The sequence below is a fragment of the Pelophylax lessonae genome, assembly GCF_965119305.1.
Source record: "Pelophylax lessonae genome assembly, chromosome: 11".
Lineage (NCBI taxonomy): Eukaryota > Metazoa > Chordata > Amphibia > Anura > Ranidae > Pelophylax > Pelophylax lessonae.
In genome coordinates this window covers 200,717,699-200,745,669 of record NC_138778.1, presented here as the reverse complement: position 1 = coordinate 200,745,669, position 27,971 = coordinate 200,717,699, and the positions used below count along the sequence as shown (strand labels likewise).

Genomic DNA, 27,971 nt, shown 5'->3' with positions numbered 1-27,971 from the left:
TCAATTACCAGGGTGGAACAAAGTGTGCTGGCATCCTCTGGTGGGCAGGATGCTTTGTTCCGTCTCTCTCCGCTGTACACATTCCAGGAGTGGAAAACTGGCAGATGGGACTATCTCAGTCGGCAGGCGTTGAACCAAAGGGAGTGGGGTCCCTTCACATGGACGTGTTTCATCAGATATGTCTACTGTGGGGCACCCCCAAGGTGGATCTGTTGGTGTCCCGGCTCAACAGAAGGTACAGAGATTTGTGGCAAGGTCATGAGATTCTCTGGCGGACGCCACAGATGCTCTGGTGGCCCCTTGGGGCCAGAATTGTCTGATCTACGCCTTTCCTTCTCTCAAGGTTCTGCCACTGCTTTTTAGCAGAATCGAGGCCGAAGGTATTCCCTTCATTCTGGTGGACTGGGATTGGCCTCGCCGGTCTTGGTACGCCAACCTGGTGAGATTGGTCGCCGATGCCCCTTGGAGACTGCCTCTCAGGGAGGATCTACTGTCCCAAGGGCCGATCTTCCATCCTGCTTTACAGTTGCTGGCTTTGACGGCCTGGCTGTTGAAAGCCAGGTGCTGAAGGATAGAGGTTTTTTCTGGGTTGGTGATTCTGACACTGCTGAAGGCTAGGAAGTCTACCTCTAGGAAGATCTACCATCGTACGTGAAAAGTGTACATTTCGTGGTGTAAGTCAATTTGGGTTCACCCTCGTGCTTTTTCGGTGGCTCAGACTTTAATCTTCCTTCAACGAGGAGTCGAGCAGAAATTTGTCCTTGAATACCATCAAGGGCCATGTGTCGGCCTTGGAGGTCTTCTCTTAGCAACCACTGGTTCATGCTTTTATTCAAGGGGTTTGACTCCACCGGTGCGGTCTCCTCTACCGCCGTGAGATCTGAGCTTGGTGCTTTTAGTTCTCCAGAAGCCTCCCTTTGAAAATATTTGGGAGATTCCCCTGTTTACACTGTCCCGGAAGCTGGCCTTTTTGGTGGCTATCCCCTCTGCTTGCAGGGTGTCAGACATTATCTTGTGTCATTCAGTTCTCTGCTACAGATCACTAGTGTGTGCTCATCGATCATCCAGTTTTCTGTGCTACCACCACCAGATGTGCTCTCACCTGGAGACCATGACATTACATGATACACAGGGTCAAAGGCCGCTTTTGTCCCTTCAGTGAACTACTTAGTATCTTCAAGATGTTAGTGGAACTCTTCACTGCTGCTTGGATCCAAATCCACTCTCTTTTTCTCCTTGCCTTCCAACCTGTACCCTCCCTTACAAGCACTCTCCAGCTCTCCCCTACGCTCAGCACCTGGCAGGCTGGCATCCATTGTGAAGATCTTTCAAAAGATAAGAAATACTGGGTTGCCAAACCAGTGACAACCTAGTCCTTGTGATAGATGGAGTTTTTCTGTCCAGAGATCAAATTGACTCAAACTCTGACTACAGAATGCTGCTGTTCTGAAGTGAAACTGGGCAAATGGAACTGCCTCAGAAGAGGTTGCCATCAGACCTAGAACTGTCATGTAAAAGCAGAGAGTTGAACTGGGAATTCAAAACTGAGATGGAGTGTCTAAAATTTCTTCTGCGGAAAGAACACTCTAGCCTGAGCTAGGTCCAGGTCTAGACCCACATACTCAAAATGATGAGTTGGTTCTAACAACAATTTATGAAGGTTCAGGATTCATCTATATGGCTGTAACATCTGGACAGTCATCTAAGTATATCGGTGTGCATGCAGCAACATTGCAGTAAGGTTAATTATTGGGTCTAGCACCTTGGTGAATACCCGAGCTGCAAATGAGAGGTTGAAGGGCAGGGCCCCAAAACAAAATGTAGGTATTGCTGATGCACTGGGAGATAGGTAGGTTAGCATCTTTGACATCTGCAGAAGCCAGAATTTCTTCCTGGTGAAGAAAAATGACAGATTTGGTAGATTCCATGCAGAATATTTGGACTTGAATACTGATAGAGTTTTAAGATCCAGAATGTCGAATGCCCCATTTGGGCTTTGGAACAGTGAACAGATTGGAGTACACCCCTCGAACAGTTTTGCCACAGGAACTGGGGCAACAAAAATTTGACCCAGAAGGCCCGATGGGCCTCAGTGGAGATCTGCTAATCTGTGTCCTGACACGGAAAGGTTGGTGGTGAGAAACCCAAGAAGAGATGGTAAGCAAAACTCACTGTGTTGCCCAAGTCCTTAGGCTTCTCACACTAGGGAAGATGGGTGAAATTGACTCCAGAAGCATCCTTGAGAACCGAAGAGACACTGTCCCTTGAAGGCTATGCATTTCAGATGCTTGTGTCACAAGGGTTATGCAGGCAAGCAGTCCCCTAAGCATATGCACTTACATGACACACAGGTGACAAATGAGACAGGAGGCTTTTAGCAACTCATCACAGCTAAAATGTAATGCTACAGATCATCTGCTCTATGTGTTCTGTAAGCAAGGAATGAACTGCAGCAGCGGTAAGATCTTTTAAAGGAATTTGACCAGTAAGACTTGGTTTGGCAATGTAAGATCACAACCAGATTTGAATGAAGGACCGGACTCGCCAAAGAGGACAGATCTCTAGAAAAGGCTTTTACCAGCATATCAGTTAGGTAGGATGCACAGCGCGCTGCCGCAGGTGGCTCGCTCCCGCTGTGACCACACACACAGCAAGAGCCCAGCGGCTGGTACCGCGGACTCGATGTCTGCCGACACCCGCCAATTTGTTAGTTACAGAGACATAACGGTGGTCTGCCTATGTAAACAAGGCAGATCACCGTTCTGTCAGTAGGGAAGGCATGGATCCAGTGTTCCTGCAAAGCAGGGACATGGATTCATGACTTCCCCTAGTAAAAGCACTTTCCACACAGTGCATAAACACTGGCTAGGCACACATTTATGCCCTTTGATTGCCCCTGATGTTAACCCCTTCCCAGCCAGTGTCAATATTACAGTGACAATGTACATTTTTAGCACTGGTCACTGTATTAGTGTCAAAAAGTGTCAGTGTCCAAATTTTCTGCCGCAGTGTTAGTCCAGCTAGAATTCGCTGATCGCCGCCATTACTAGTAAAAATAAATTAAAATATCCCAAATTTTGTAGATGCTATAACTTTTGCACAAACCAATCAATATACGCCGAATGGATTCTTTTTTTACTAAAAATATGTAGCTGAATACGTATTGGCCTAAATTTATGAAGACATTTTGGGTTTTAACATTTTTTATTGGATATGTTTTATAGCGGAAAGTAAAAAAAATGTCCTTTTTGTTTATATCACAAAAAATAGAAAAATGCAGAGGTGATCAAGAAAGCTCTATTTGTGGGGAAAAAGGGACATCAATTTTATTTGGGTACAGCATTGCACGACTGCGCAATTGTCAAAGTAACGCAGTGCCGTATCGCAAAAAATGTCCTGGTCATGAAGGGGTGGTAAACCTTCCGGAGATAAAGTCAGGCGTGTCCTCTACTGAAGTAGTATGGGCCTTGTTTAAGGCCAAACACTGCTGGATCTCTAGTGGAATAATCAATTTCTGTACAAGTTTCTTAAAGTATTAGTAAAAACTGATTTTAAATTTGTGCCTACAGGTAAACTTTAGGTCTTACCTTTTAGGTACGGTAATTATCTCCTAAACATGCACTCTCTGGCAGGGCCGGTGCTACCGCTAGGCGAACAAGCCAGCCGCCTAGGGCTCAGTGGCGGCCAATTGTTGCTGGGTTCAAACCCCCCCCCCCCTCCCCTGAGCATCCTGCCCAAATACCCAGTTGGTGTCCCTGCTGCACCGCTCAGCAACAGCACAGGCAGTGCAGCAATCAGAATTGTTTTGAAATATACAGTGGCTGACAGCATCCACTGCCACCTGCTGTTCTCAGCGCTAGGGTTTGTTGCTAGGACTGCCTATGTCCTAGCAATTACTTGCTTGCCCCACCCCCCTTAATTCAGAGGAGGAAGAACCTCCTCCGAACCGATCTAGTCCCAGTGCCCAGCCTTCCAGCTTCCACCTGTCCTGTAGCTGACTGCAGCAATGAGAAGGAACAGATCCTGATGTAAACTGGGGTCTTCAAAATACCCCCTCCTCCTCTTCCACAACCCCAACTATTCTCTTAAACCTCTCCACTCTCCTTACCCCACTCTGCTCTTCCCTTCTTACTTTGGAGACCCTACTAAAAGGGAATGGGCTCCAGGGACCCAGACGTGAGGTCGCCTTGGGGACCCAGACGTGAGGTCGCCTTGGGGACCCAGACGTGAGGTCGCCTTGGGGACCCAGACGTGAGGTCGCCTTGGGGACCCAGGTGTGAGGTCGCCTTGGGGACCCAGGTGTGAGGTCGCCTTGGGGACCCCAATGTGCGGTCGCCTTGGGGACCCCAATGTGCGGTCGCCTTGGGGACCCCGATGTGAGGTCGCCTTGGGGACCCAGGTGTGAGGTCGCCTTGGGGACCCCAATGTGAGGTCGCCTTGGGGACCCCAATGTGAGGTCGCCTTGGGGACCCCGATGTTTGGTCGCCTTGGGGACCCCGATGTGAGGTCGCCCTGGGGACCCTGATGTATGAGGTTCTCTTGGGATCCTGAGGACCATAATGGAGTCTGGAAAGCGTTGCATGCAGAACCCAGAGGCTGACGCAGTACTCCAAAAGCTAAGCTGAGGATGAATGTGCTGGAAAACTGCATTTGAGTGAAGTGCCTTGATTGAAGAAAAAAAGGTGCTAGCGAAAAAATAAGTCAATCTCTGACACAGAAGAGCTATAAAAAATAAAAGGTGCCCACCTTCCTAGGAAGGGTTATCTTGGGCTGGCTTACAGTTTGTTTTTGTTTTCCAGTATACAAGCCCCCCTTTAGGCTGCAATATTTACCTGAAGGTTAAAGACTTTCTATGCCCCTGAATATAGGAGAGCGAGAGAATGCCATCGCTAATATGTCTTTTTTTTTTTTTTTTTCATCGTTGGCTTCCACTCAGGGGTTTTATATCTTTTAACCTACACCAACTAACTGTAATGTGTCCACTGTAATCCATATACCTCGCCTTTCTTCTTTTCCCCTTTGTGTGTGGTGGTTGTGTTTTGAATAGACATTATCCATTGACAGTTTTTATTTCTTTTGTTTTTTTTCCCCAGGATAGTTTTTATGTGTGCAAAGCGATCCTTGTGTGCAGCCTTCTCTATTCTTCCATATGGAGAGAGCCTGCGGATCAGGTGAGTCTTCTGCTAGTTGTGTATCTTTTAAGCTGTGAAAAATGATGGCAGTAGAACTTTTACATAACAGGAGTTTCTATTGGCCAATACCTTATAACACCAAGAAGCCACATGAGCTTTGGCCATACACATGAAATGGTGCTTGGAATTTGGAACACCAAATTAAAGCATACATTTAGTTAAAATAAAAATAAAAAAAATCTGGACAATACTTGTATGTAATGTAAAGTGTCCCTGGTGCTTCTAATTGTCTTCTGCACCCCAATCCTCCCCCCAAAACCAAAATCTTCAGGGGTTAATTTGATCAGACAGGCCTGTCATAGGCATTTGTCAAGAGTGCCGACTGTGACTGCCCGTCCCTCCCCCTCTTCACTTAATAGAAGCTGTACTGCATCAATGAAAATTGATCAGTGAATGGAGGAGGCAGACCTTTTATTCGTCTGCCCGTCCCCGTCCATGGAGTGCTTTTTATTGATGAGTGCCTTTGTTAGGTGGAAGAATTCGGCTGCTGGGGTGTGGGCAGAGGACTTCGGATTTTAAATAAAACACCAGCCAGCAGATAAGGGGACACTTTGCATTGAATGGAAGTAGCATTCCTTCTGTTAAATTAAAAAAAAACTAAACTAAGGCTTTAATGTTTTGTGCCAACAGTATTTCCATAGATATGCTTGTTAAAGCCGTTCTAAAGGCAGGTTTTTTTTTTTTTTTTTTATCTTCATGCATTCTATTCATTAAAGCAGAACTTTACCCATAACAGCTTGATAAAACAACATTATGTTCTTTACCAAGGAAAATATATTCCACATTATTCATTTATGCTACCAAATTATCGTGTGCTGTAAATTGCCTCCAGCATTGCTCCTGTTTCTTCTTGCTGGAGGCCGCCATTTTGCTGAAGCCCAGAGCCTCTGCTGTAAATCATAGAGCGGAACTAAACCCAGCGATTTACCGGTTTTAAAAAACAGTTTGATTTGATTGTGTCATCACCCAAACTGTCAAACCATCAAATGGCTGGTGTTGTCTAACTGATCACATGTACAGCACCATGGCAGTTGCAGATCAAACAGAAGCAGCTTCCATGGCTGTAAAGGATAGGAGGATTAACCTCTTGGAGCCTAAGCCTTTTTCTGACATATCATGCTTACAAGTTAAAATATGTATTTTTTGCTAGCAAATTATTTAGAACCCCCAAGCATTGTATGTATTTATGTATGTATGTATATATATATATATTTTTAGTAGAGACCCGTTGCAATATTTTATGTCACACGGTATTTGCGCAGCGGTCTTTCAAATGCAATTTTATGTGAAGAAATACACTTTCATGAATTATAAAAAAAAAAAAAAAAGAAAACAGTAAAGTTAGCCCATTTGTTTTCTATAATGTGAAAGATAAAGTTACGCTGAGTAAATAGATACCCAACATGTCATGCTTCAAAATTGCACACGATCGTGGAATGGAGACAAACCTTGGTACTTAAAAATCCCCATAGGCGATATTTTAAACATTTCTACAGGTTACCAGTTTAGAATTACAGAGGAGGTCAATGGCTCAAATGATTGCTCTTGCTCTAATGATCATGGCGATACCTCACATGTGTGGTTTGAACACCGTTTACATATGTGGGCGCGACTTGTGTATGCGTTCGCTTCTGCGTGTGAGCTAATGGGGACGGCACGCTTTAATTTTTTTTTTTTTTACCCCTTATTTATTTTTTCTTTTATTTTTACACTGTCCTTTTTAAATAAAAAAAATATATATGTTTTTTTTGATCACTTTTTATTCCTATTACAAGGAATGTAAACATCCCTTGTAATAGAAATAAGCATGACAGGACCTCTTTAATGTGAGATCTGGGGTCAAAAAGACCTCACACTTCACATCTACACTAAAGAAAAAAAAAAAAGTAATTTTTTTCATGATGCAAAAAAAAAAAAAAGAAAAGGGCTCTTTAAGGCTAGGCAGCGACGTATGACTTCGCTCCGGTCCTCCAAGGCCATAGAGTGGAGTGAGGGCCATCTTGTCCTCGCTCGACTTACTGCCTGAGGGGACAGCAGACCAGATTGTCTTCCCTGCTACTGGCAGGTCCGGTAAGCGGGGAAAACGACCGAGAAGTGGCGGGGGCACCTCTCCCGCCGTCCATAAAGGTGATCCTGTGGTGAATCTGCCGCTGGGACCACCCTTATGTCAAAGTGGACCGCCCGCCCGTTAAAAAATGCCGAAGTTATGGCAGCTATGTGCTGCCATAACCCCGGTATTTAACGTCAAAGTACCGATGTAAAACTGCGACGGACGGTCCGTAAGTGGTTACGTTTGAATTGTGTTGTACAGTTTATAAGTCAAATTAAGAGCCGGTTCACACTGAGGTGATCCGTCTTCGGGGGGCGACCTGTGAAGTCGCGTGCAACGCTGTGCACCGCGACTTGCACGGACTTCACATAATGGAAGTCAATGCAAGTCGCTCCCAGGTCGCCCCAAAGTAGTACAGGACCCTTTTTCTAAGTCGGAGCGACTTGTGTCGCTCCTATTAGAACGGGTCCTGTACTACTACTCAATGGACCGCGACCGACCGCGACTTGTCAGGCTGACAAGTCGCCTGACAAGTCGCGCTAGTCTGGATGGGCTCTTAAGGTGGAATAAGTTTGAAAATGATTTATGTTTGTCTCATTTCTTTACATCACAGAAACCTGTGTGTGGGGGTGTGTAGACTTTTTATATCCACTGTTTATGCCTACAAACTAGTTCCACTGGTTAGGTGTCCCCGGCATGGTGACCAGGCTGTCACCTAACAGCTTGGTTCCAGTCTTCAATCGGGAACTGGTAGGATGGGTCCTGGATAAAAGCCGATCACAATGATCACATGAACAGGAAATGTGTCCATCAATTAGATTTCATGAAAGAGCTGCCTCCCGGTGACACGATAAGGCTCCTGGTTAGGGAGAAACCACCCCCATGCTGTGAAATACACTCACCAGCCACTTTATTAGGTACACCTGTTCAAATGCTTGGTAACAAAAATTGCTAATCAGCCAATCACGTGGCAGTAACTCAATGCATTAGGCATTTAGACATGGTGAAGACGACTTGCTGAAGTTCAAACCAAGCATCAGAATGGGGAAGAAAGGGGATTTAAATGACTTTGAACGTGGCACGGTTGTTGGTGCCAGACTGACTGGTCTGAGTATTTTAAAACTGCTGATCTACTGGGATTTTCTCTCCCAACCATCTCTCGGGTTAACAGAGAATGGTCAGAAAAAGAGAAAATATCCAGTGAGAAACAGTTGTGTGGAGGAAAATGATTTGTAGAGGTCAGAGGAGAATGGGCAGACTGGTTCCAGATGATGGAAAGGCAAGAGTAACTCAAATAACCACTCGTTACAACCAAGGTATGCAGAATACCATCTCTGAACGCACAACACATCGAACCTTGAAATAGATGAGCTACAGCAGCAGAAGACCACACCGGGTGCCACTCCTGTCAGCTGAGGAGGAAACTGAAAAAAATTGGACAATGGAAGATTGGAAAAACGTTGCCTGGTCTGGATTTCAGCTGCGACATTCAGATGGTTGGGTCAGAGTTTGGTGTAAAAAAAACATGAAAGCATGGATCCATCCTGCCTTGTATCACTGGTTCAGTCTGGTGGTGTAATAGTGTGGGGGATATTTTCTTGGCACACTTTGGGCCCCTTACTACCAACTGAGTATCGTATAAACACCAGATCCTACCTGAGTATTGTCGCTGACCATGTCCATCCCTTTATGACTGCAGTGTCCCCATCTTCTGATGGCTCCTTCCAGCAGGATAATGCACCATGTCACAAAGATCAAATCATCTCACCACTGGTTTCTTCACCATGACAATGAGGTCACTGTACTCCAATGGCCTCCACACTCACCACATCTCATCCAATAGAGCAGTGGTCCTCAACTCCGGTCCTCAAGGCCCACTAACAGGCCAGATTTTAAGTATTACCTTGGGGAGATGCAGACTAGAGTACTGCAATCACTGAGCAGCAAATGAGATCACCTGGGATGTATTTCTTGCAAACCTGGCCTGTTAGTGGGCCCTGTAGGCCAGGGTTGAGGACCACTGCAATAGAGCACCTTTGGCATGTGGTGGTATGGGAGATTCATACCATGGATGTGCAGCTGACATCTGCAGCAGCTGTGTAATGCTGTCATGTCACTATGGACCAAAACCTTTTGAATCTATGCCACAAGGAATTAAGGCGAGTCTGAAGGCAAAAGGGTGTCCAACAACCCAGTACTAGCAAGGTGTACCCAATAAAGTGGCCGGTGAGTGTATATTCTGCACCATTCTTCCTATATTACCCTTCCATAGCGGGATGTGGTTGTACTTACACAGCTCCACCACCTTTACAGACCCTCTGAAGAACTGTAGCCTTCTAGTTCTTCCTCTGTGCCAGGGTAGATGTGTCCTGGCATGAACTGGCTCCATGAAGCAGAATTCTGCTTAACATTCAGTTTACAACCTTGACATTTTGGTGAGGATTGTGAACTGACCAATAATGAAGCTGCAGTCATTGTGTATTATGCAGAGCGCATAATTTGTGGAAGAGCAGGAAGGAAAGGGGACGCTTGTGGCAGGGAGACGGCATTGTCCTGTATAACAGAGTCTTTGTCCATTAAGAACATAAGAAGTGTTTTAGCATCACATGAAAGAGACAGAAGTTTGTGTTTCTATTGTAGCTTCCTGTGAATATGGGTTGATCTTTAAAAGGCTGGCTAGGTGTAGATTTTCTGCAATTCTGTTCAGGGTAAGAACCTCTCTTTTGATCTCATAAAGTTCATGTATGGTAGAAGGCCACTGTGAAGCTGGTACCGTATTGGGCTGTCCACCAGGATGGTAGGGCTCCTAACCTGAGACTTGGACTTTTTTACACAGTGAACTACGCGTGGAGGGGACAAAGCAGCGGCACCCATCTGGAGGAGCTTCCTCTTACACAGACCCCACGTTTGGGATGGAAGGTGTGGAACTCGGGGCTGAAGGAGAGGTAAGAGATGAGTTTGCCTTCTTCTCAGTGGGTGTGGAATAAAGATAATGTTCACTTGTAGTTATTGTAATCCCAAATTAGCCACTTCCCCCCCTTCCTGCCCAGGCTAATTTTCAGCTTTAAGCGCTGTCGCACTTTGTATGACAATCGCGCGAGCATGCAACACTGTACCCAAACTAAATTCTTATTTTTTTGAGACAGAGCTTTCTTTTTGTGGTATTTAATCACCACTGGGTTTCTTATTTTTTTGCTAAACAAACTAAAAAACGACCGAAAAATTAGAAAAAAAATGTAAAATTGTAAATAAGTAATTTTTCTCCAGCACTGGTGGGCAATGATGGTCGGAACTGGTGGGCAATGATCGGAACTGGTGGGCACTGACAGGCATCACTGGTGGGCACTGACAGGCATCACTGGTGGGCACTGTTGGGGCTGCATCTTTAGGACACTGATGATCAGTGCCTTGATTGTCAGTGCAGATGTCCCCTATGTGGATTTGCCTGTTTTTGGCTTTCCTCACGTCCTGTCAGTGTGAGGGGAGGATTGCTGTTAACCCGAAAATCCTGTTAACATCCATGATCAGCTGTGATTGAAAGAGCCGCCCTGATTGGCTCTTTACCCCGATCTGTGATCAGCTGCGTTTGAAGGACACAGCGAACACAGATCGCAGCCGATGCATGCCGCAGGGAGCGCGCGCGAGCACGTCATATTATGCGCTATCAGCAAAGTGCGGCCACGTTGTAGCCATCATTCGGCTATAGCGCAGTCGCAAAAGGGGTTAAAGCAAGAAGCTTTCTTACATGAAGCATTAGATTAGTCTGCTTTATGATAAAGTGCAGTAAATCTGGCATAGGACTGGACCCTTTTCCAATCCTCCATACTGCTGATTTATAGTTAAGCCTCATATGTACTCACAGAACTGAGCAGTCAATCGCTAGACTAATTTCAGAAGTCTTGTAGCACACGCACCTTAGAGAAAAGAAAACCATACAGCGAACACCTTATTTCTCTTTCGTTCATTGACGGCCACAGCTCCTTATCTTCATAACCATTGGGTTATACTGCCCCCTACAGGAGTAGAACACTAGGCAGAAAAAGAATCTGGCTAGGCCTATGGGCAGTCCCAGGGGAAATACTCCCTCTCCCTGCTATAGGTAATCGTTTTTTTTTCTGCCTAGTCAGGTGTAAGGACCTAGTTCGTGGTCCTGGCAAACTTTTTTTCCTTTTTTAGATATTTTTTTCTCCTGGTTTTCTCCTGTGAGATCTGCAATCAACTGCCGGACTGGGCAAAGGGCTGGATAATCTAGATTCAGTGGTCACGCTAGTCTGGCCAGCTCTGCACTAGGTCGGCCGTGATGTAGCCCCACCGGTCGGGGGCTGGCCTGGGAGTTAAACGCCTTGCGAGGTCGTATACTACCAGAGAATTGCCCCGAGTCACAGCGTTCCTCCTGGCTGACAGCCCCCCACTGAGTGAGTAGCTGTCCCCCCTCTCCCCCTGGAGGGTTTTGGGGTGGACATGGGCCCCTCCTTGGGACATTCAAACCCCCACGTTCCCCTCCTTCCCATCAGGCACCCTCCTTTTCATCTGTCCCCCATCCTACCCCCCCACTACCTATGCTGGGGCTGTGTGGGTGGTCTTGTCCACCTCCTGGGGTGAAGGCAGGGCGCTATGCTGGCGATGGGGGCCAGGGGGTGCGCCAGCAACCGGGGCTATTGGCTGTGCAGGTGGGGGAGGGGGTAGTACCTGGTAGGAGCTCCTGTCCTTGAGGCCTTGGGATCCCTCCTGGGTCCCTGGGAGCCTAGTGGGGCCACCATTTTGCTGTAGCCTGTGTTTCTATGCACGGCAGCCATGTTTGTGTAGTCCGGTGGCCATTTTACGGTGGTTTGCCATTGAAAATAGCAGCAGCCATGACAGTGTAGACCTGTGGGTGGCGACTTCCGTGGTGGAAGCCCCTCCTCATCCTCTGGTGCTGACTCCTAGATCCTTTCACTTCCTGATCGCCGCACGTGGAGTGCAGATTATCCTGGTGGCTGCAGGTGCCTGTTTCTGCTGGTTGGTGAGTCTGGTGGGGTTCTCTCCCTCTCTGCTGAGGATCGCTTGGTGCCTGGCTACTGGGTGGTGCTGCCAGCGCGGTGGGGGTTGTTCCTTTGCAGTGTTTTACACTTTGTGGGTTACCCCTGGTGACATCTTACCCTGCTTCATCTGTCTCATCCGATCCTGATTCAGCCACCGTGGACGTAAGTCACCCTCCTGGGTCTGCGACCATGCGTCCGGAACCCTCAGATAGTGAGGAAGCTTCCTCCACATCTGGAACCGCGCACGAAAAGGCACCGCTGTTAACGCGCACTATTGTATCTGTGCGTGAGACCTTGAAGTTGGAGGACGCAGCTGCAACAGAGGTGCAGGTTCCCTTTGGCACTCACCAGCGGGTTGTGAAAGTTTCCTTTCCCCGCCTATTTTGACAGATATTTTGTCGCTAAAGAGTGGGGAAGACCAAAGTGTCCCCAAGTGATTTACTAGGCGTTACCCCTATGAGGAGTCCCTTATTAAGAAGTGGACCCTTTTTGGTTTCCAGATTGAACAAGGCATTCCGGTTGAAGAGTCCCCGGCTTTTAAGGATCCGGCTGATAGGAAGGCAGAGGCTGTGGCCTGCAATATGTACACTCTGGCTGGTTCGGCACTGAGACTGGTAATCACCATTGCCCTGGTGTCACAAACTCTGACCGAGTGGGCTAAGCTGTCACACCGTGACCTGGAGGGAGAACCGCTCCCCCCTGCCTTTGCTGAGCTGGCTCACCAGCTAGTCCAGGGGCTGCAGTTTATCTGTGATGCCTTTTGGATGCGACTCCCCTAGTGGCTCGGCTCTCTGTCTCAGCAGTGGTCCTTCGGCGTGTCTTTTGGCTCAAATGCTGGTCTGTGGATCAGACTTCTAAAAAGGCCTTGACTGATCTCCCCTTTCAAGGGGATCGTCTGTTTGCGGCTACCCTGGATTACATCATTAAAGGTCTAACAGGGGGAAAGAGTACTTTTCTTCCGCAGGCTACTAGGGGCAAGGAACCTCGTCGTAGACATGGGCCCTCCTCCTTGATTCATAAGAGGTTTTTTCGTCCCTCAGGGTCGACTGGCAAGGGCTCGGAGCCTTTCAGGACCTCCTCTGAAGGATCCAAACGAACCTGGTCTGGCAAGCCGAGTGCGGGCTTATCCAGAACCACGAACAGGGCTTCTTCAGCATGAAGGTGCACCCTCGCCCATATCTGGGGTGGGGGGCGTCTTCGCTGGTTTCCGGCCCCGAGGACTTCCCTGGTACAAGACAGGTACACGTTCATTCATTCCTGCTAGAAGATCGAGTTTCGCTCTTGTCCCACGGCAAGGTTCTTTTCTTCCAACTTGCGATTGTCCGTGGACCGTACTGCCCGTACCTCGGGCAGTAAAAGACCTGTTGCTGAAGCAAGGGGTGATTGTCCCGGTTCCGACTTCGGAAAGTTTTGAGGGTTTTTACTCAAACCCCGTTTACAGTTCCCAGGAAGAAAGGCAAGGTGTGTCCAATCCTGGACCTCACCATTCGCACGGTGGTGGCATCCCTGTATCGGGGGGAATTTCTTTCCTCTGTAGACACCAAGGATGCTTACCTTCTCATTCCAATATGTGCTGGTTACCAGCGCTTCCTCCACTTTGCCATGGGAGAGAAGCATTATCCGTTTGTGGCGTTATCCTCTGGTCTCGCCACTCCTCTTCGGGTCTTCACAAAAGTGTTAGCCCGGAGCATTGTTATGCCAACGGGGGATCACAGTACTGGGCTACTTGGGCCACCTCATGCTGCGAGCGGAGTCCTCTACTGCTCTGGTGGAAAACCTGGAAATCACCATAGGAAATCTGAGGGAGTTTGGCTTAAATTTCAGAAGTCTGCTCTGGTTCCTTCCAGACAACTGGACTATCTGGGTCTGACTCTGGACTCGGCCTTAGCCAGAGTGCTCCTTCCTCTGGACAAACTTCAGAAATTGCAGGCTGTCCAGCAGATGGTCATCCCTCAGGACTTGCATGCGGGTGCTGGGTTGATGATGTCTACCTTCGAGGTAGTTCCGTTTGCACAGTTCCATACGAGGTCCCTGCAAAGGGAGATTCTAACCAAATGGGACAAGACTCTGCAGTCTCTGTACAATCAGATCCGGCTGAGCCGGGGAATGGAGGAGTCCCTCCCTAATGTGGTGGCTTCGTGCTCTGGCCTGGGAAATCCGTCCTCCCCTTGTATTGGACTTTGGTCACCATGGATGCCAGCCGGTTCGGCTGGGGAGACGTCATTGTCAAAAATTCTACTTACACTGGAAGAATCCAGACTGACAATCAATGTCTTGGAACTCTGAGCAATCAGACTGTGCCTGGACCATTGGATAGATCGTCTTCAGGGATGTCCAGTGCGCATTCAATTGGACAATGCCACGGCCTTGGCTTATTCCAATCACCAGGGAGGCACAAGAAGTGTCCTGGCGGCTCTGGAGGTAGCCTGCACCCTAAGGTGGGCAGAACCGTTCATTCCAGCCCTCTCCGCCGTACGCATTCCCGGGGTAGAAAACTGGCAGGTGGATTACCTCAGTCAGCAATCGTTGGACAAAGGGGAGTCGTCCCTTCATCCGGAGGGGTTTCATCAGTTGTGTCTCCGGTGGGGCATCCCTGGGGTGGATCTGTTGGTGTCTCGGCTCAACAAAAAAGGTGCAGAGATTTGTAGCTCGGTCACGGGATCATCTGGCGGACGCCAACGACATGCTGGTGGCCCTGTGGGGGTCAGTATAGTCTGATTTTTGCCTTCCCTCATCTCAAGCTTCTGCCAAGATTTCTACGCATGATCGAGGGGATTCCGGTCATCTTAGTGGCTCCGGACTGGCCTCACCAGGCTTGGTACGCTGATCTGGGGTGGCTGGTCTCTGACGTTCCTTTAAGCTTCCTCTCAGGGAGGATCTGCTGTCCCAAGGACCAATCTTCCATTCTGCTTTACAGGGTTGGCTTTGACAGCTTGGCTGTTGAACGCCAGGTGCTGATGGATAGAGGTTTATCGGGGTCGGTGACTCCAATGCTGTTAAAATCTAGGAAATCTACTTGTAAGATTATGTAAATCTACATGTAAGATTATCATCGTACATGGAAGACGCACATTGCGTGGTGAGTCTCTTGAGGTTCATCCTCGCTCCTTCTCGGTGGCTCGGATCTTGACCTTCATTCAATGGGGGGTTGAACAGAAATTGGCCTTGAGTACCATCAAGGACCAGGTGTACGCTTTGGCGGTCTTCTTCCAATGACCCTTGTCCACAGAAGTCAGACTTACTATTTGTGCTGACGGATGGGCCTCGAAAGGGGTTGTCGTCTTCCTCTGCGACCATTTCCAGATTAATCAGACGGTTATTCAGGCCTATTCCATCAAGGGTCAGGTTCCTCCTTTCCCTGTCAAGGCGCACTCTACTCGGGCACTTAGTGTCTCCTGCTGGGCCTTCCGTCATCAGGCGTCAGTGACACTGGTTTTCAAGACGGCCACCTGGTTGTCGTGCACACTTTCACAAAGTTCTATATAGTGGATGTTTTGACATCTGCGAAAGCTTCTTTTGGCCACAAGAGTTTCCAGGCTGCTGTTTAGAGGACTTGATCCTCTTTGATGGTTTATTGTTTTTTTCAGGTGAGCTCCAGTTGTTTTGGTTGAGCTTCTGTTGCCTGGTTGGCTACTGTTTAGCCTGGGGAATTTTTTTGCTGTTCCCACCCCTCATATTTAACACTGCTTTGGGATGTCCCAATAGTTATGAAGATCAGGAGCTGTGTCCGTCAATGAACGAAAGAGAAAATGGGATTTTTGACTTACTGTAAAATCCATTTCTCTGATGTTCATTGACGAACACAGCACCCACCCCTCTGTGGAGTTGTAATTCTTCTGACACTGCTTGTAACAAAACTGAGTACCTATAGCAGGGAGAAGGAGAATACCTCCTGGGACTGACCATAGGTGTAGCCAGTAGGGCTGCACGATATTGAAAAAAAATTACATTGCAATATTTTTTCCCCAACAATCTATATTGGGATATTGAGAGCCATCAATCCAGGCTAAAGTCAAGCGGAACGTGCAGCCTTCTGACCATACAGGGTTAATGTTACTGTAGGGCAGTACTGCAGCCTTCTGATTGTACCATACAGGGTTAATGTTAATGTAGGGAAGTAGTGCAGCCTTCTGATTGTACCATAGAGGGTTAATGTTAATGTAGGGAAGTATCACAGGTTAAGAAGACAGTGTGGAAGGCAGAGAAGTCGGGACCACAGTGAGTAGAACATGTTCAGTCTGCCCTGGAGCTAGTTCTCCTGACTGAGCGGTGAGCGCCGTGAGCAGCGGCACAGCGAACCAATCACGTGATTGGTAGTACCAATCAGAAGGCTGCACTACTTCCCTACATTAACATCAACCCTGTATGGTACAATGTCTTAACCTGTGATACTTCCCTACACCATCGCATGTTCCGGCGATGTGACTATCGCTCACGCTCACATCGCGATGTCGATGTGAAAACCGAATATCGTTCAGCCCTAGTAGCCAGATTATTTTTCTGCCTAGTGTCCTACTCCTCTAGGGGGCAGTATAACCCAATGGTTATGAAGATCAGGAGCTGTGTCTGTCAATGAACATCAGAGAAATGGATTTTACGGTAAGTCAAAAATTCAATTTTTTTGGAGATGTTCTGTTTGTCACTGGAGATGTGATTTGCTTGACTCTGTAAAGAATATTTTTCCTGCCAGTAGCCGCAAAGAATTTTTTTTTTTTATGCTGCAGTGCACTCATAATCACTGAAGATCACAAACTGCTAGGAGCTGGCAACACCTGCAGTGTAGAGAGCTGCATGTCTTCAGACCTGGACTAAATCTGACATTCCTTTAGATGTGCATTGATTCTTCACAGCTGGCTTCTAAAACCTCATGTAATGGGGCTGAGACTAACGCGTAGTACATAAGATAAGAAAATCTGACGAAAAATTCTAGTTTCAGCATAATGGCCCGATAATCTGATCATTAGTACAGCGCTTTTGAGAGCTGAACATCACAGTTCATGCAAAAATAAGGGACTAACACAAAAATTGTCGTTTAATCGGTACAGTATTAATCTCTAGTAACCTATTGACTTTCAATAGCATGCAAAAAAAAAAGTATGATCATTCGTCCGACATTCTCATCATGTGCATAAGTTAAACTCATGCAGTGCCTTCCAGATTGTTCCGATTTGTGATCTCCTGTGAGTTCCTTTTGTCACATGATATGTTATTATGTCTGCTGGCGCAAAGTCATTGAATCAAACCGATACGGGAAGAAGATCCTTTTTTTCTCACTGCTCCTCTGTAGTCCTAGACAGGCAGAATGTAAACAGAGCAGTGTGTCTATAAGGAGTGTTTGGAAAGTACAGTTATCTAAGGGTGTCGGCTGTATCCTAAAATGGAAAGAATGTCCTCATTTTCCACATTTAGTTTCTATGGTTGTTGCAGTGACGATGCTTGTCTCTTGTTTTTCCAGGTTGTGTCCTATGCAAAGTACTTATACCCAACAAATGCCCTTGTTAGCCAAAAAGATGAGAGTCAGGGCAAGCCAGGACTCCAAGAGGCTTCCAAACGAAACTTCTCCAACAACCGCTTCATAACCGTATCCTCAGTAGCTGAATTAGGTAATGATTGTCCAGACTGCAGCCCATACTTTTCCTCTGCTGTAATGTGTTCAGTTATTTATACCTGATTACTAACCTTATCATGGGTATGGAATATACATAGCCATGTGGCAATTTAATGGTATGGCCCAAGACTAGCCAAAGTACTGGCTGAAGGCCACAAAAAGAGTGATCTAGTGTCATACAGCTTATGGTTCCCCTTCATCAAGGTTTGAGGGACGCATGAAAAAGGACCACCTTTTCTGTAATTCTTTCTACAGGCAACCATGTCCAGTTTTTATTGCTATCTTGGTCCTTACTTGGAAGACGCACCATTTCTATTTGTCCTGGTGACCCATTGTCACTTAAGCCAGCCATACATGGATTGAAATTCGGTCGGTTCGGAACAGAGTATGTATGGGCACCCTGGTTGTGCACAAGTCACTCTATTGATCGCTGTAGGTTCAACCAGCATGTCGGTTTTTCCTGAATGATTTGCGCCACTTGCTATAGATGGCAGCAATGCTCCCCGTTGGCAGAACACAATAGCGCTTTTGGAGGCATTAATAGTATTGATGGGAGAATTAAGCAATTTTCTTTCCCTCAAGGTGGGGGGAGGGGGGGAGAAAATTGCTGAATGTGATTGTAAAGTCTTGTGTTTTTTCTTTCTTTTTTAAATAAGCATATTATACTTACCTGCTCTGTACAGTGGGTTTTGCACTGAGCAGCCCGAATCATCCTCTTCTCGAGTCCTGGCCCCTCCCTCCTGGTGGGTGTCCCTACAGCAAGCAGCCTGCTATAGGGGCACCCAAGCAGGCACGCTCCCGATCAGTGGCTCTGTGTGTCCATTCACACACATGGAGCCATGGCACTGCCCCACCCCCTCTGTCCCTTGATTGGCTCACTGGCTGTGATTGACAAAAGCCAATCAGGAGTGCAAGTCCTGGGAGAGGCAAGGCTCTGGTGGATATCGGTGGATCAAGAGGGGGCTCAGGTAAGCATTAAGGGGGGCTGCTGCACATGGAAGGAATAGAATGCATGAAGGTAAAAATCTTTGTGCCTTTACAACCATTTTAATCTATATCCTGCCTTATAGTGCGATGGGAAATACACAATTTGACCACCAGAACAGGCATAGAGAGGAAACCATAGAGTGGGGACACTTTTTTTGTGACAACTAAGAGGAGAGTTTTCCTCCATTTGATAAGCTGCCCTCTACTTGTTGCGTCTAAAGGACCGAAAGTTAGATGAAATCTCCCCAGTGGGACTCCAATGACAAAAAACATGACGACAAGTTTTATCCATCACATACAAAGCAAGCAAAAACATGGCTTTAAGTACAATAGTAAGGTGTGCCAGTCACATCAGGACAGTGAATTTTAAGTCTTGAGTTGTTGAGCCTTTTAGTCATTCTGTGTGGAATACACAACATATGAGAATTGGGTAACAGGAAATGGTGTCTGGGAGGAGATTTGTTGACATACTATGGATTCCCGCTTATCTCTAAAATGTCTATTGCTTAGAATAAATGTAAACTGCAAAAATAACTGAAGAAACTGTGCAGACGTGTCTTTGCTGGATTGTTGTTTTGAATACAAAGCTTTTGTCTATGTGCTGGCAAATGATGTCAGGACAGTGGGAGAGCCCAGAGATTAGTGCACAGGGTGGCCTTTGGTATCTGACATCAGACTATTACTGCCATGCTAAGTATGCCAAATATTTGTTCATTTAGGTTCAGAAGCAGAGAGCTTTGAATATAATCCGGACCTACTGGATGACCCTCAGTGGCCCTGCGGTAAACACAAGCGGGTTCTCATCTTTGCTTCTTATATGGTAATTATTCTTTTGCTATAGTAAATAGCTCAGTAACTTACCAAGACCACAGTTTTCATGCCGATAACGCTAAGTCTATCCTTGCATTGAGTGTCCTCTACAGATAAACACTTCTTTCCTATTCCAGACAACGGTCATAGAATATGTGAAGCCATCTGATTTGAAGAAAGACATGAATGAGATGTTCAAGGAGAAGTTCCCAAATGTGAAGCTTACTCTGAGCAAGATTAGGAGGTGAGGAGACCATTGTTGTGCTGGAGGAAGATGCCTCATTTTAAAGCAGAACCACACTGTATCTGAGCACCACAAACCGAAAACACAGTTTATTTCATTTTTATTATTCAAAGCAAACTCGCCTATGCAACCAGGTCTCCATGCTTTATTTTGTTAAGAATCCACTTGACAAACACCCCCATAGCATTTCTAGCTGCAACCATCTTGAGTAAGGGCGGGTGATTGATGTAGCATTTCTCTACCCTTAGCTTAGGCAGGCAGGAGGGCATGCTTAGCTGAGAAAGCTCCTCCTCCAGATGAAAGAAAAAATGCCATGAAGATTCCTGGTATGTATGACATTTTACAGAAAAAGCAAAGAAAGAGGGTGCACCAGCCTAGCGCGTTACCTCTATAAACCTTTTTATTGTGATAATAAAATTAATGTATACTCGCAAACGGCTGCATATCACAAGCACAACCGAAAGATACACATCCACGCTTCCAGGTCAGCTGTACATGTTCCAATCTCGGGAAGTTGCCAATACAGCCGTGGCCAAAAGTTTTGATAATGACACAAATATTAATCTGCCAGTGCAGAGCTTGCTCAGGAAAGGCAGCAGGCGGGTGTGAGTACATCTGCACACACAGTGAGGAGAAGAATTTTGGAGGATGGCCTGGTGTCAAGACGGGCAGCAAAAAAGCCACTTCATTCCAGGAAAAACATCAGGGACAGACTGATATTCTGCAAAAGGTACAGGGATTGGATTGCTAAGGACTGGGGTAGTCATTTTTCTCTGATGAATCTCCTTTCCATTTGTTTGGGACATCCGTAAAAAACCTTGTCTGGAAAGAAAAGGTGAGCGCTACCATCAGTCCTGCGTTATGCCAATAGTAAAGCATTGCCAATAGTGAGACCATTCATGTGTGGGGTTGCTTCTCTGGGAGTGGGCTCATTTACAATGTTGCCTAAGAACACCGCCATGAATACAGAATGGTACAAAAACATCCTCTGAGAGCAACTTCTACCAACCATCCAAGGACAGTTTGGTGATGAACAATGCCTTGTCCAGCAGATGGAGCACCTTACCATAATGCTAAAGTGATAACTAAGTGGCTTGGGGAACAAAACATCGACATATTGGGTCAATTTCCAGGAAACTCCCCAGACCTTAATCCCTTTTGAGAACTTGTGGTCAATCCTCAAGAGGCGAGTGAACAAAAAAACCCCACAAATTCTGACAAACCCCAAGCATTGATTATGTAAGAATGGGCTGCCATCAGTCAGAATGTGGCCAGGAAGCTGATTGGCAGCATGCCAGAGCGAATTGCAGAGGTCTTGAAAAATAAGGGTCAGCACTGCAAATATTGGCTCTTTCCATAAACTTCATGTAATTGTCAATAAAAGCCTTTGACATTATACTTCAGTATACTATAGTAACATCTGACAAAAAGATCTAAAAACACTGAAACAGCAGACTTTGTAAAAATTAATATTTGTGTCATTATCAAAACTTTTTGCCTCAGCTGTAGACTTCAGCAGCTTACACGTTTGAAAGGAAGGGTCCCCACTTCATCAGAGCCAAAAATGGGTCCCTGACCGCTAGATTTGATATATCTTATTAAACAACACTTGAAAAACTCTTGCTCCTCCCACCAGCAGGTGGACTGGGAAAAATTACAGGTCACATGACAACCCTCTACTCTAGGGGGGGATGGCCCAGGACACAGCAATAAACCTTGGCATTAATCTAACACATGATCTATCATATATTTAGGCCTAGGCCGAGAAGCAACTGAAGAAATGTAAAATAAAAAATACACCTGCTGCTCCCTTCTATAATACACACTTCTACCAAGGGAGTGACAGCGTTTAGGTTTAATATGTTCATCTTGGCTGTCTGGCCTTTTGACATGTTACCTTTAACCCCTTCTTGCCCTCTCCATGTGGCTCTTTAACTGGCTCTTATTGCCAGGAGGCAGGGCAGAGTTCCAAATCGTGATTCTATGATTGTCTGTCACATGATCAGAAGCCTATTCCATTGGCTCCCGATCAGTGTGTGACCGCTCAGCCACTGTGCTTGGATCACACAGTGAGAAGTCTCTGAACACAGAAACCTCGCTGCCATGGTTGTGTATGTGTAGTGTGTGGGGGTTCACCATCCCTGTCACCACATGGCAAGCCTTTTTTTTTTTTTTTACTAGTAATGGCGGCGATCTGCGATTTTTAGCGGGACTGCAACATTGCGGCGGACAGATGAGACCTCTGACATTTTTGGAGGGACCAGTGACATTACTACAGTATTCAGTGCTAGAAATATGGACTGTTACTGTAATAACATTGGCAGGGAAGGGGTTAACCCAGGGCGAAAGTGTAAGCCTGGGGGGTGTTTTCTAACTGTGAGGGGGGTGGGCTTGTAGAATCAACACCGAGACATGTGATCCTAAATAGGTGGATCTATGTTCATTCCAGAGAGAACAACGGTCTGCTATGTTTACAACAGCAGACTGTCATTCTATCTCCATGGGGAGCAATCGCATATGCCTGGCGGCAATCACGGCCGCCAGCCCCGTGGATCAGCTTCCCTGCTGCCTAATGGGGGAGCATGATAGCACCCTCAGGAGTGGTCTCATGAACCGACGTATATGTAAGCCGGTTCGTGCACCCGAGCCAGCCTTCCACAGTAAATCTGCGGTGGGCGGTCGGCAAGTAGTTAGTGATCGTAAAGTCTCTCTCTTTTTTTTTTTTTTTCTTTTTCATAGAAAGCAAACATGTTATATATTACCTCCTCTGTGCAGTTGATTTTGCACAGGGCAGCCCAGGCCCTCCTATTCTCGGGTCCCTCTTCACAGCTCCAGGCCCCTCCCTTCTGTCAAGTGCCCTCACATTCAGACATGGAGCTGCCATTAGGCCCCGCCCCCTCTTCTGATTGGCTAACTGACTATGATTGACAGCCAGGGAGCCAATGGTGCCGCTGCTGTGTCTCAGCCAATCAGGAGGGAGGGTCCCGAACGGCCGAGGGACTTGTAGACATCGCTGGATAGAGATGGGGCTCAGGTATTAGGGGGTGATGGGGTGGCTGCGGCACACAGAAGGCTTTTTATCCTAATGCATTAAGATAAAAAAACCTTCTGCCTTTACAACTCCTTTAAGATGTTTTTTGAACACCATTTATTGTGATACCTAGCCAGTTTTTTTTATTGTAGTTGTGTTTCACCTAACGTTTTTTTGCTTGTTCCATCAGCTTAAAGCGTGAAATGAGGTATGTGGCACAGGAGTGCAGCATGGAGCCTGTGACAGTCGCCATGTCTTATGTCTACTTTGAGAAGCTGGTGCTACAGGGGAAGGTGAACAAGCAGAACCGCAAGCTGTGTGCTGGGGCCTGCGTCCTCCTGGCTGCAAAAATCAGCAGTGACTTCAAGAAGCCAGAGCTGAAACATCTGTTAGATGTAAGTCTGGGGTGATCTCACATTCATGGAATACATTCTTTTACACTTGTGTTCATTTATGATTTACAGCTGAACTCCAAGAAAACTGATTAATACACAAATACAGTACAGGATCGGTTTTACCTGTAAAAGTATTTTTTTTTTTTTTTTTTGGTCCATCCATTAACACAGCACAGCCCTGTCTGGCAGGGCAACCTGATTTTTCTCTGCAACAGTTTACAATCTAACACTGGGAAACATAAAAATTCTTCCTTGCCCTGGGGCTGCACCCACACTGCAAGGGTTAAGAGCTCATTTAGCTCTAGAGGACATAGAAAGATCACTGCTAGACTGGTCCCCCCCCCCCATGCTCCACAGGCCCAAGGCCCTGACGTCATCAAGACTGATGGACGGTCGTAGTAGCACCGAGGGATGGTCCACTACCGAAGCATGGGAGTGCCGTCTGCCAGGGGAGCATAAGATTCAGAAAGTAAAAATGCTTTTATTCTCACCTGGTATACGGAAGCAGTTACCCCTTGTAGGGTGGGCACAGCCCCACTGCAAGGGAGAATTTTAAAATTTGTAAAAAAAAAAAAAAAAAGTTGAGCTTCCTCACATCATGTCAGTTAGGCTCCATTCACACCACTGCGGTTTTTTTTTTTTCTTGCTTCTTCCAGAAACGCAGGACATTATTTTTAACATGGGTTCCTATGGAACACATTCACATCAATGCATTTCTATGTCTCTGCGTTTTTGGAAAGGGTCAGGGACTTTTTAAAACGCAAGACACTGCTTTTTTGATTCAATAGACTTCAATGGGGAAGCTGCAGAAAAGCATGCAGTGCATTTTTACAGCGATTTTGCCACAATTTGCGTTTTTTTTTTAGCTGCCCAAAAACAAATTTGCCAAAAAAAATAAAGCATAAAAAAACAAATCGCAAATTGCAGGGAAAAAAGCACTGCAGAAACGCTCAAAAGCAAACTACACAGATGTGAATGGAGTCTTAAGCTGCACTTTTCACACTATCACACCTATATGGTATGAACAGTGTACATATACAGCAGTTGTTTTCTGTATTTCTTGTTCACACCAGACGTGGTGCTTTGCAGAAAAATGCAGACATGATGTGAACAAGCTTTTACATGTCTTGTTCCTCCCCAAACCTGTGAAAGCAGAAGCAGCAGACTGGTGAGCTAATCACTCTGCTACTGCTTTCTCCTTCTATGGATTCCAGGACAATATCCCCCCAGACAATATCCCCCCTCTAACCCTAACCCTATGTCCAGGGGGATGTTTTCGGGGGGGGGGGGGGGGGAGATATTGTCCTGATACCCCTTCTATCAGCCTTTTCCTTGTTAGTACATAAGAACTGCAGCACAACTCAATGGCTCCTTATGCCACTCTCCCTCTCCCAATGTGAGCTCTGCTGTACAAAGACTGCCAGAGGCTGATAATAACATGTTAAATAAGGTACTTGTCATTATAAAGAAAAAAAATGAATGTAAGGTTGTGTTAATGATTACGGAGCTGCATTAATGTTAGTCTTTATATGTGCCTGGAGTTCATGTTAAGTAGCCATATGGAATGTTTTCTGTGATGACCAGTCTGCAGAGACAGGGATTTGCACCATTAGGCTCCTTTGTTGACCTCACCTATACCCATATCTCTCCCCAGTTATAATACTCCATTGTGTGTGTAAAGGCCCGTACACACTCGATGGAAATCGGACAAAATATCCTCAGATTTTTCCTCTCTCTTGCTCAGCATTCATTACCGTTTTTAGTTGACAGTGTATAAATGTTCACGAAATTTCTCGTCCGATTTTTTTTTTTTTTTTTTTTTTTTTTGGGACATTTGTTCCCAGATTTCCGGGTTGTCAGCAACTTCAGATCATGCGCGGTCTTTCGTATCCGATTTTTCGCAGACGTACTGCATACATATTAAACGAAAATTGGTCGTCTGGGGACGGACAATAAAAATTTTGGTGTTTGTCCCTCCGTTTTATTTTTTTCGTTGAAAATGTCGGCGTCGGCTGCTGAAAGTTGTGTACACACTAGCCGAAAATCGTACGATTTTACCTCGGAGGGGAATTTTCGGCAGATTTTCTACTAGTGTGTACCCCACTTTTAACCAGCTTGTAACTGGCTGACAGCTCTGCCAAGTAACTTCATGTGTAATCCTTGGGACTGGGAGACCAATACGGCCCCACTACTGAAAGAAACATCTGCGCACATGAATTTGTTTTACATTGTGTTTATTGCTTTATTTATGTAAGTTGTAAAATATATTTGTTTCAGTAACTCTCTGGATAATTATTTTTTTTCAACTGTACACTGTAAATGCTGCTTTTTTTATTCCCGTGTTCTATTACAGAAGCTTGAAGAGCGCTTCCGAGCTAACAGACGGGACTTGGTGGCATTTGAGCTGACGGTGCTGGTGGCCATGGAGCTGGCGCTGTACCTCCCAGAGGCCCTGGTATTGCCTCACTTTCGTCGTCTGACCAAGCAGCAGTAGAGGGTACCCTGCAGAGACTATCCAATCTGGCAGCTTTGTGCTCGGCTGGGAACGTTCAGTTTGTAAGGAGACTCCCACCGAGTCCAGCGTCTGATCACCAGCGGAGGAGTGGAGCCAGAAGTGGTTTTTACCTTTATATTTATTACAAGACAGCAAGCACAACTGTAGTTGGGAGTTGTAGAGTACTGATATAGTTCCTATTTTATTATCATATTTTTCTGATATTTGCATAATTGCACATTGTCAAAGAGCGTTCTTCCCCAAGGCGCCTGTTTTTTCCTGTTGGTAAAGGATTTCCCTATGGGAAGATGGCAAACGTATAGTCTGGAAGGGCAAATGTGCATGATAGTTTTACATTGTGTGAGCAATTTCTTCTTTTGCTTGTATGGATATTTTAGAACAGTACCCACTAGGGGGGCGTTCCAGTGCACTGGAATACTTTGTAAGGTGAGCAGATAGAAGATGAAACTCCATACCGTCCTGTATGAACAGAGAAGGGTGTCCCTCCTCTGACTCATTCAGCTGATAAACCTAGGGTGTTCATCATCAATGCAGTCAGCCTGATATCTCTATTGAAAAGGAACTAGAGTTCCACGTTTTTCCTGGAAGTGGTGGATATTAAATTCAATTTTTCAGATTTACCTGGCAAAATAAAATATACAGAGAGAGATATTGTATCTATCTATAGGTAGATAGATAATATTTCTGTACAAAAAATGTAGTTAGTCTGATGTGCAGATCTGCACCTAGTCACTCCAGGCAAATATCTTGTCACATTCTAAAGCAGGTATTACTCTGTAAGAAACTGTGACTTTCTTACCAAAAAATAGTGATTTGCAACAATCCCGATTCTGACATGTCATAAATCCTCTTCAACATAGGCAAACTATATTGTTTGGCATGTTAGGTGCACGTCATATAACTGTCAGAAATACATGGGATTAGCTGGCCCTCTGTGCCTAATAGTCCACCCTACCCCCTTTCAGATTTTGCTCACCCATTCATGCTCCGTCGCCCACCTCTTTGTTGTCGGAGTTCACCCTGGAGTAGGTTACCGTGTCCGATACCCTGGAGAATTTATGTCACTGCTTCCCCTTTGACTCACCTCTGAGCCTGGGGAGTGGCCTCTCTGAATTCCAGTTAGGGGTGGACAAACCCCTTTTTAGAACTTTTTATGCTGTCTTGCCCTTCAGATTAGCCTTTGGATCTTGTCATAGTTTTTGGGAAATCCTTCTTTATCTTTTTTGATGCCTTGGACGCTCTAACAGAAGGCCAAGAAAATGTTACGTGACCTTAGGCTTCTTTGCATCTCGATGGCTTCCCTTTTATATAGACAATCCAATTGTGTGATTTTCCTGCACATGTATTGGGGAATTCCTTTGATCCTAAAACTGTGAGAACATCTGCCCACATTTAGTACTCCTATCATAAGGGAAAAACAAGAAATGCTAGATCTCTGGCTGCCGCTGGCTCCAGTCAAGAATGCCTGCTCAGAACAAGTTGGTCATGGAACAGACAGAATCTCTACACTTGTTTCTGATTAACGACTCAAAGTATTAAAGCAATTCACCAAGACAGTCAGGCAACTAGCATTTTCAGGAAAATAGGCAAGCAGTCGTGTGTCGCCTTCTTGAATTCAAGTTTCTCAAGGTGGAGAGCCCCTTTAACACTTTGTGCATTTGCAGTCTGATTCCCAGCCTTTGGCCTTGAAGGGTTATTGTTTGACCTGCAATGGTCGGTATAGAAATAGGGGCTGCCATTGCTGACGTTCAAGCTTTAGGCCCCTTTCACACACGCTGTCCGTTTGTCCGTTTTTCATCCATCCGTTGACGGATGAAAAACGGACATCAATGCATCTCTATGTAAAAACGGATGTCAACTGACGAAAAACGGATAACAACTGACGAAAAACGGATGACAACTGACGTTGTGTGAAAGGGGCCTTAGGGTCATCCTCCTCATCTGGCGGATCCCTGATATCTACATTCTTGTTCTGCACCAATGGCTCACTTGTTGGTCTTGGGAGTTTTGATCTATATAGACAGGTCAGCCATGGCAGCTCTCACCCGACAGAGCACATCGTGTGCACGGGGCAAAGGGGTTTGAACAGAGAGGGATTATAGGCTTGCAAAATTATTG

At 46.0% G+C, this 27,971-nt stretch overlaps 1 protein-coding gene across 1 annotated transcript in view; it reads left to right on the top strand.

Moving 5' to 3' along the window:
* Nucleotides 1-26,326, top strand: part of CABLES2 (Cdk5 and Abl enzyme substrate 2) — a 54,643-nt gene extending 28,317 nt beyond the window's left edge. The window contains exons 4-10 of the mRNA XM_082271625.1: nucleotides 5,094-5,171; nucleotides 10,079-10,187; nucleotides 17,719-17,866; nucleotides 19,578-19,678; nucleotides 19,806-19,912; nucleotides 23,134-23,338; nucleotides 25,692-26,326. Of these exons, the coding sequence (XP_082127751.1) occupies nucleotides 5,094-5,171; nucleotides 10,079-10,187; nucleotides 17,719-17,866; nucleotides 19,578-19,678; nucleotides 19,806-19,912; nucleotides 23,134-23,338; nucleotides 25,692-25,832 (889 nt within the window). The 3' untranslated portion in view covers nucleotides 25,833-26,326. The remainder of the gene's footprint in view (nucleotides 1-5,093; nucleotides 5,172-10,078; nucleotides 10,188-17,718; nucleotides 17,867-19,577; nucleotides 19,679-19,805; nucleotides 19,913-23,133; nucleotides 23,339-25,691) is intronic.
* Nucleotides 26,327-27,971: the final 1,645 nt, after the last annotated feature.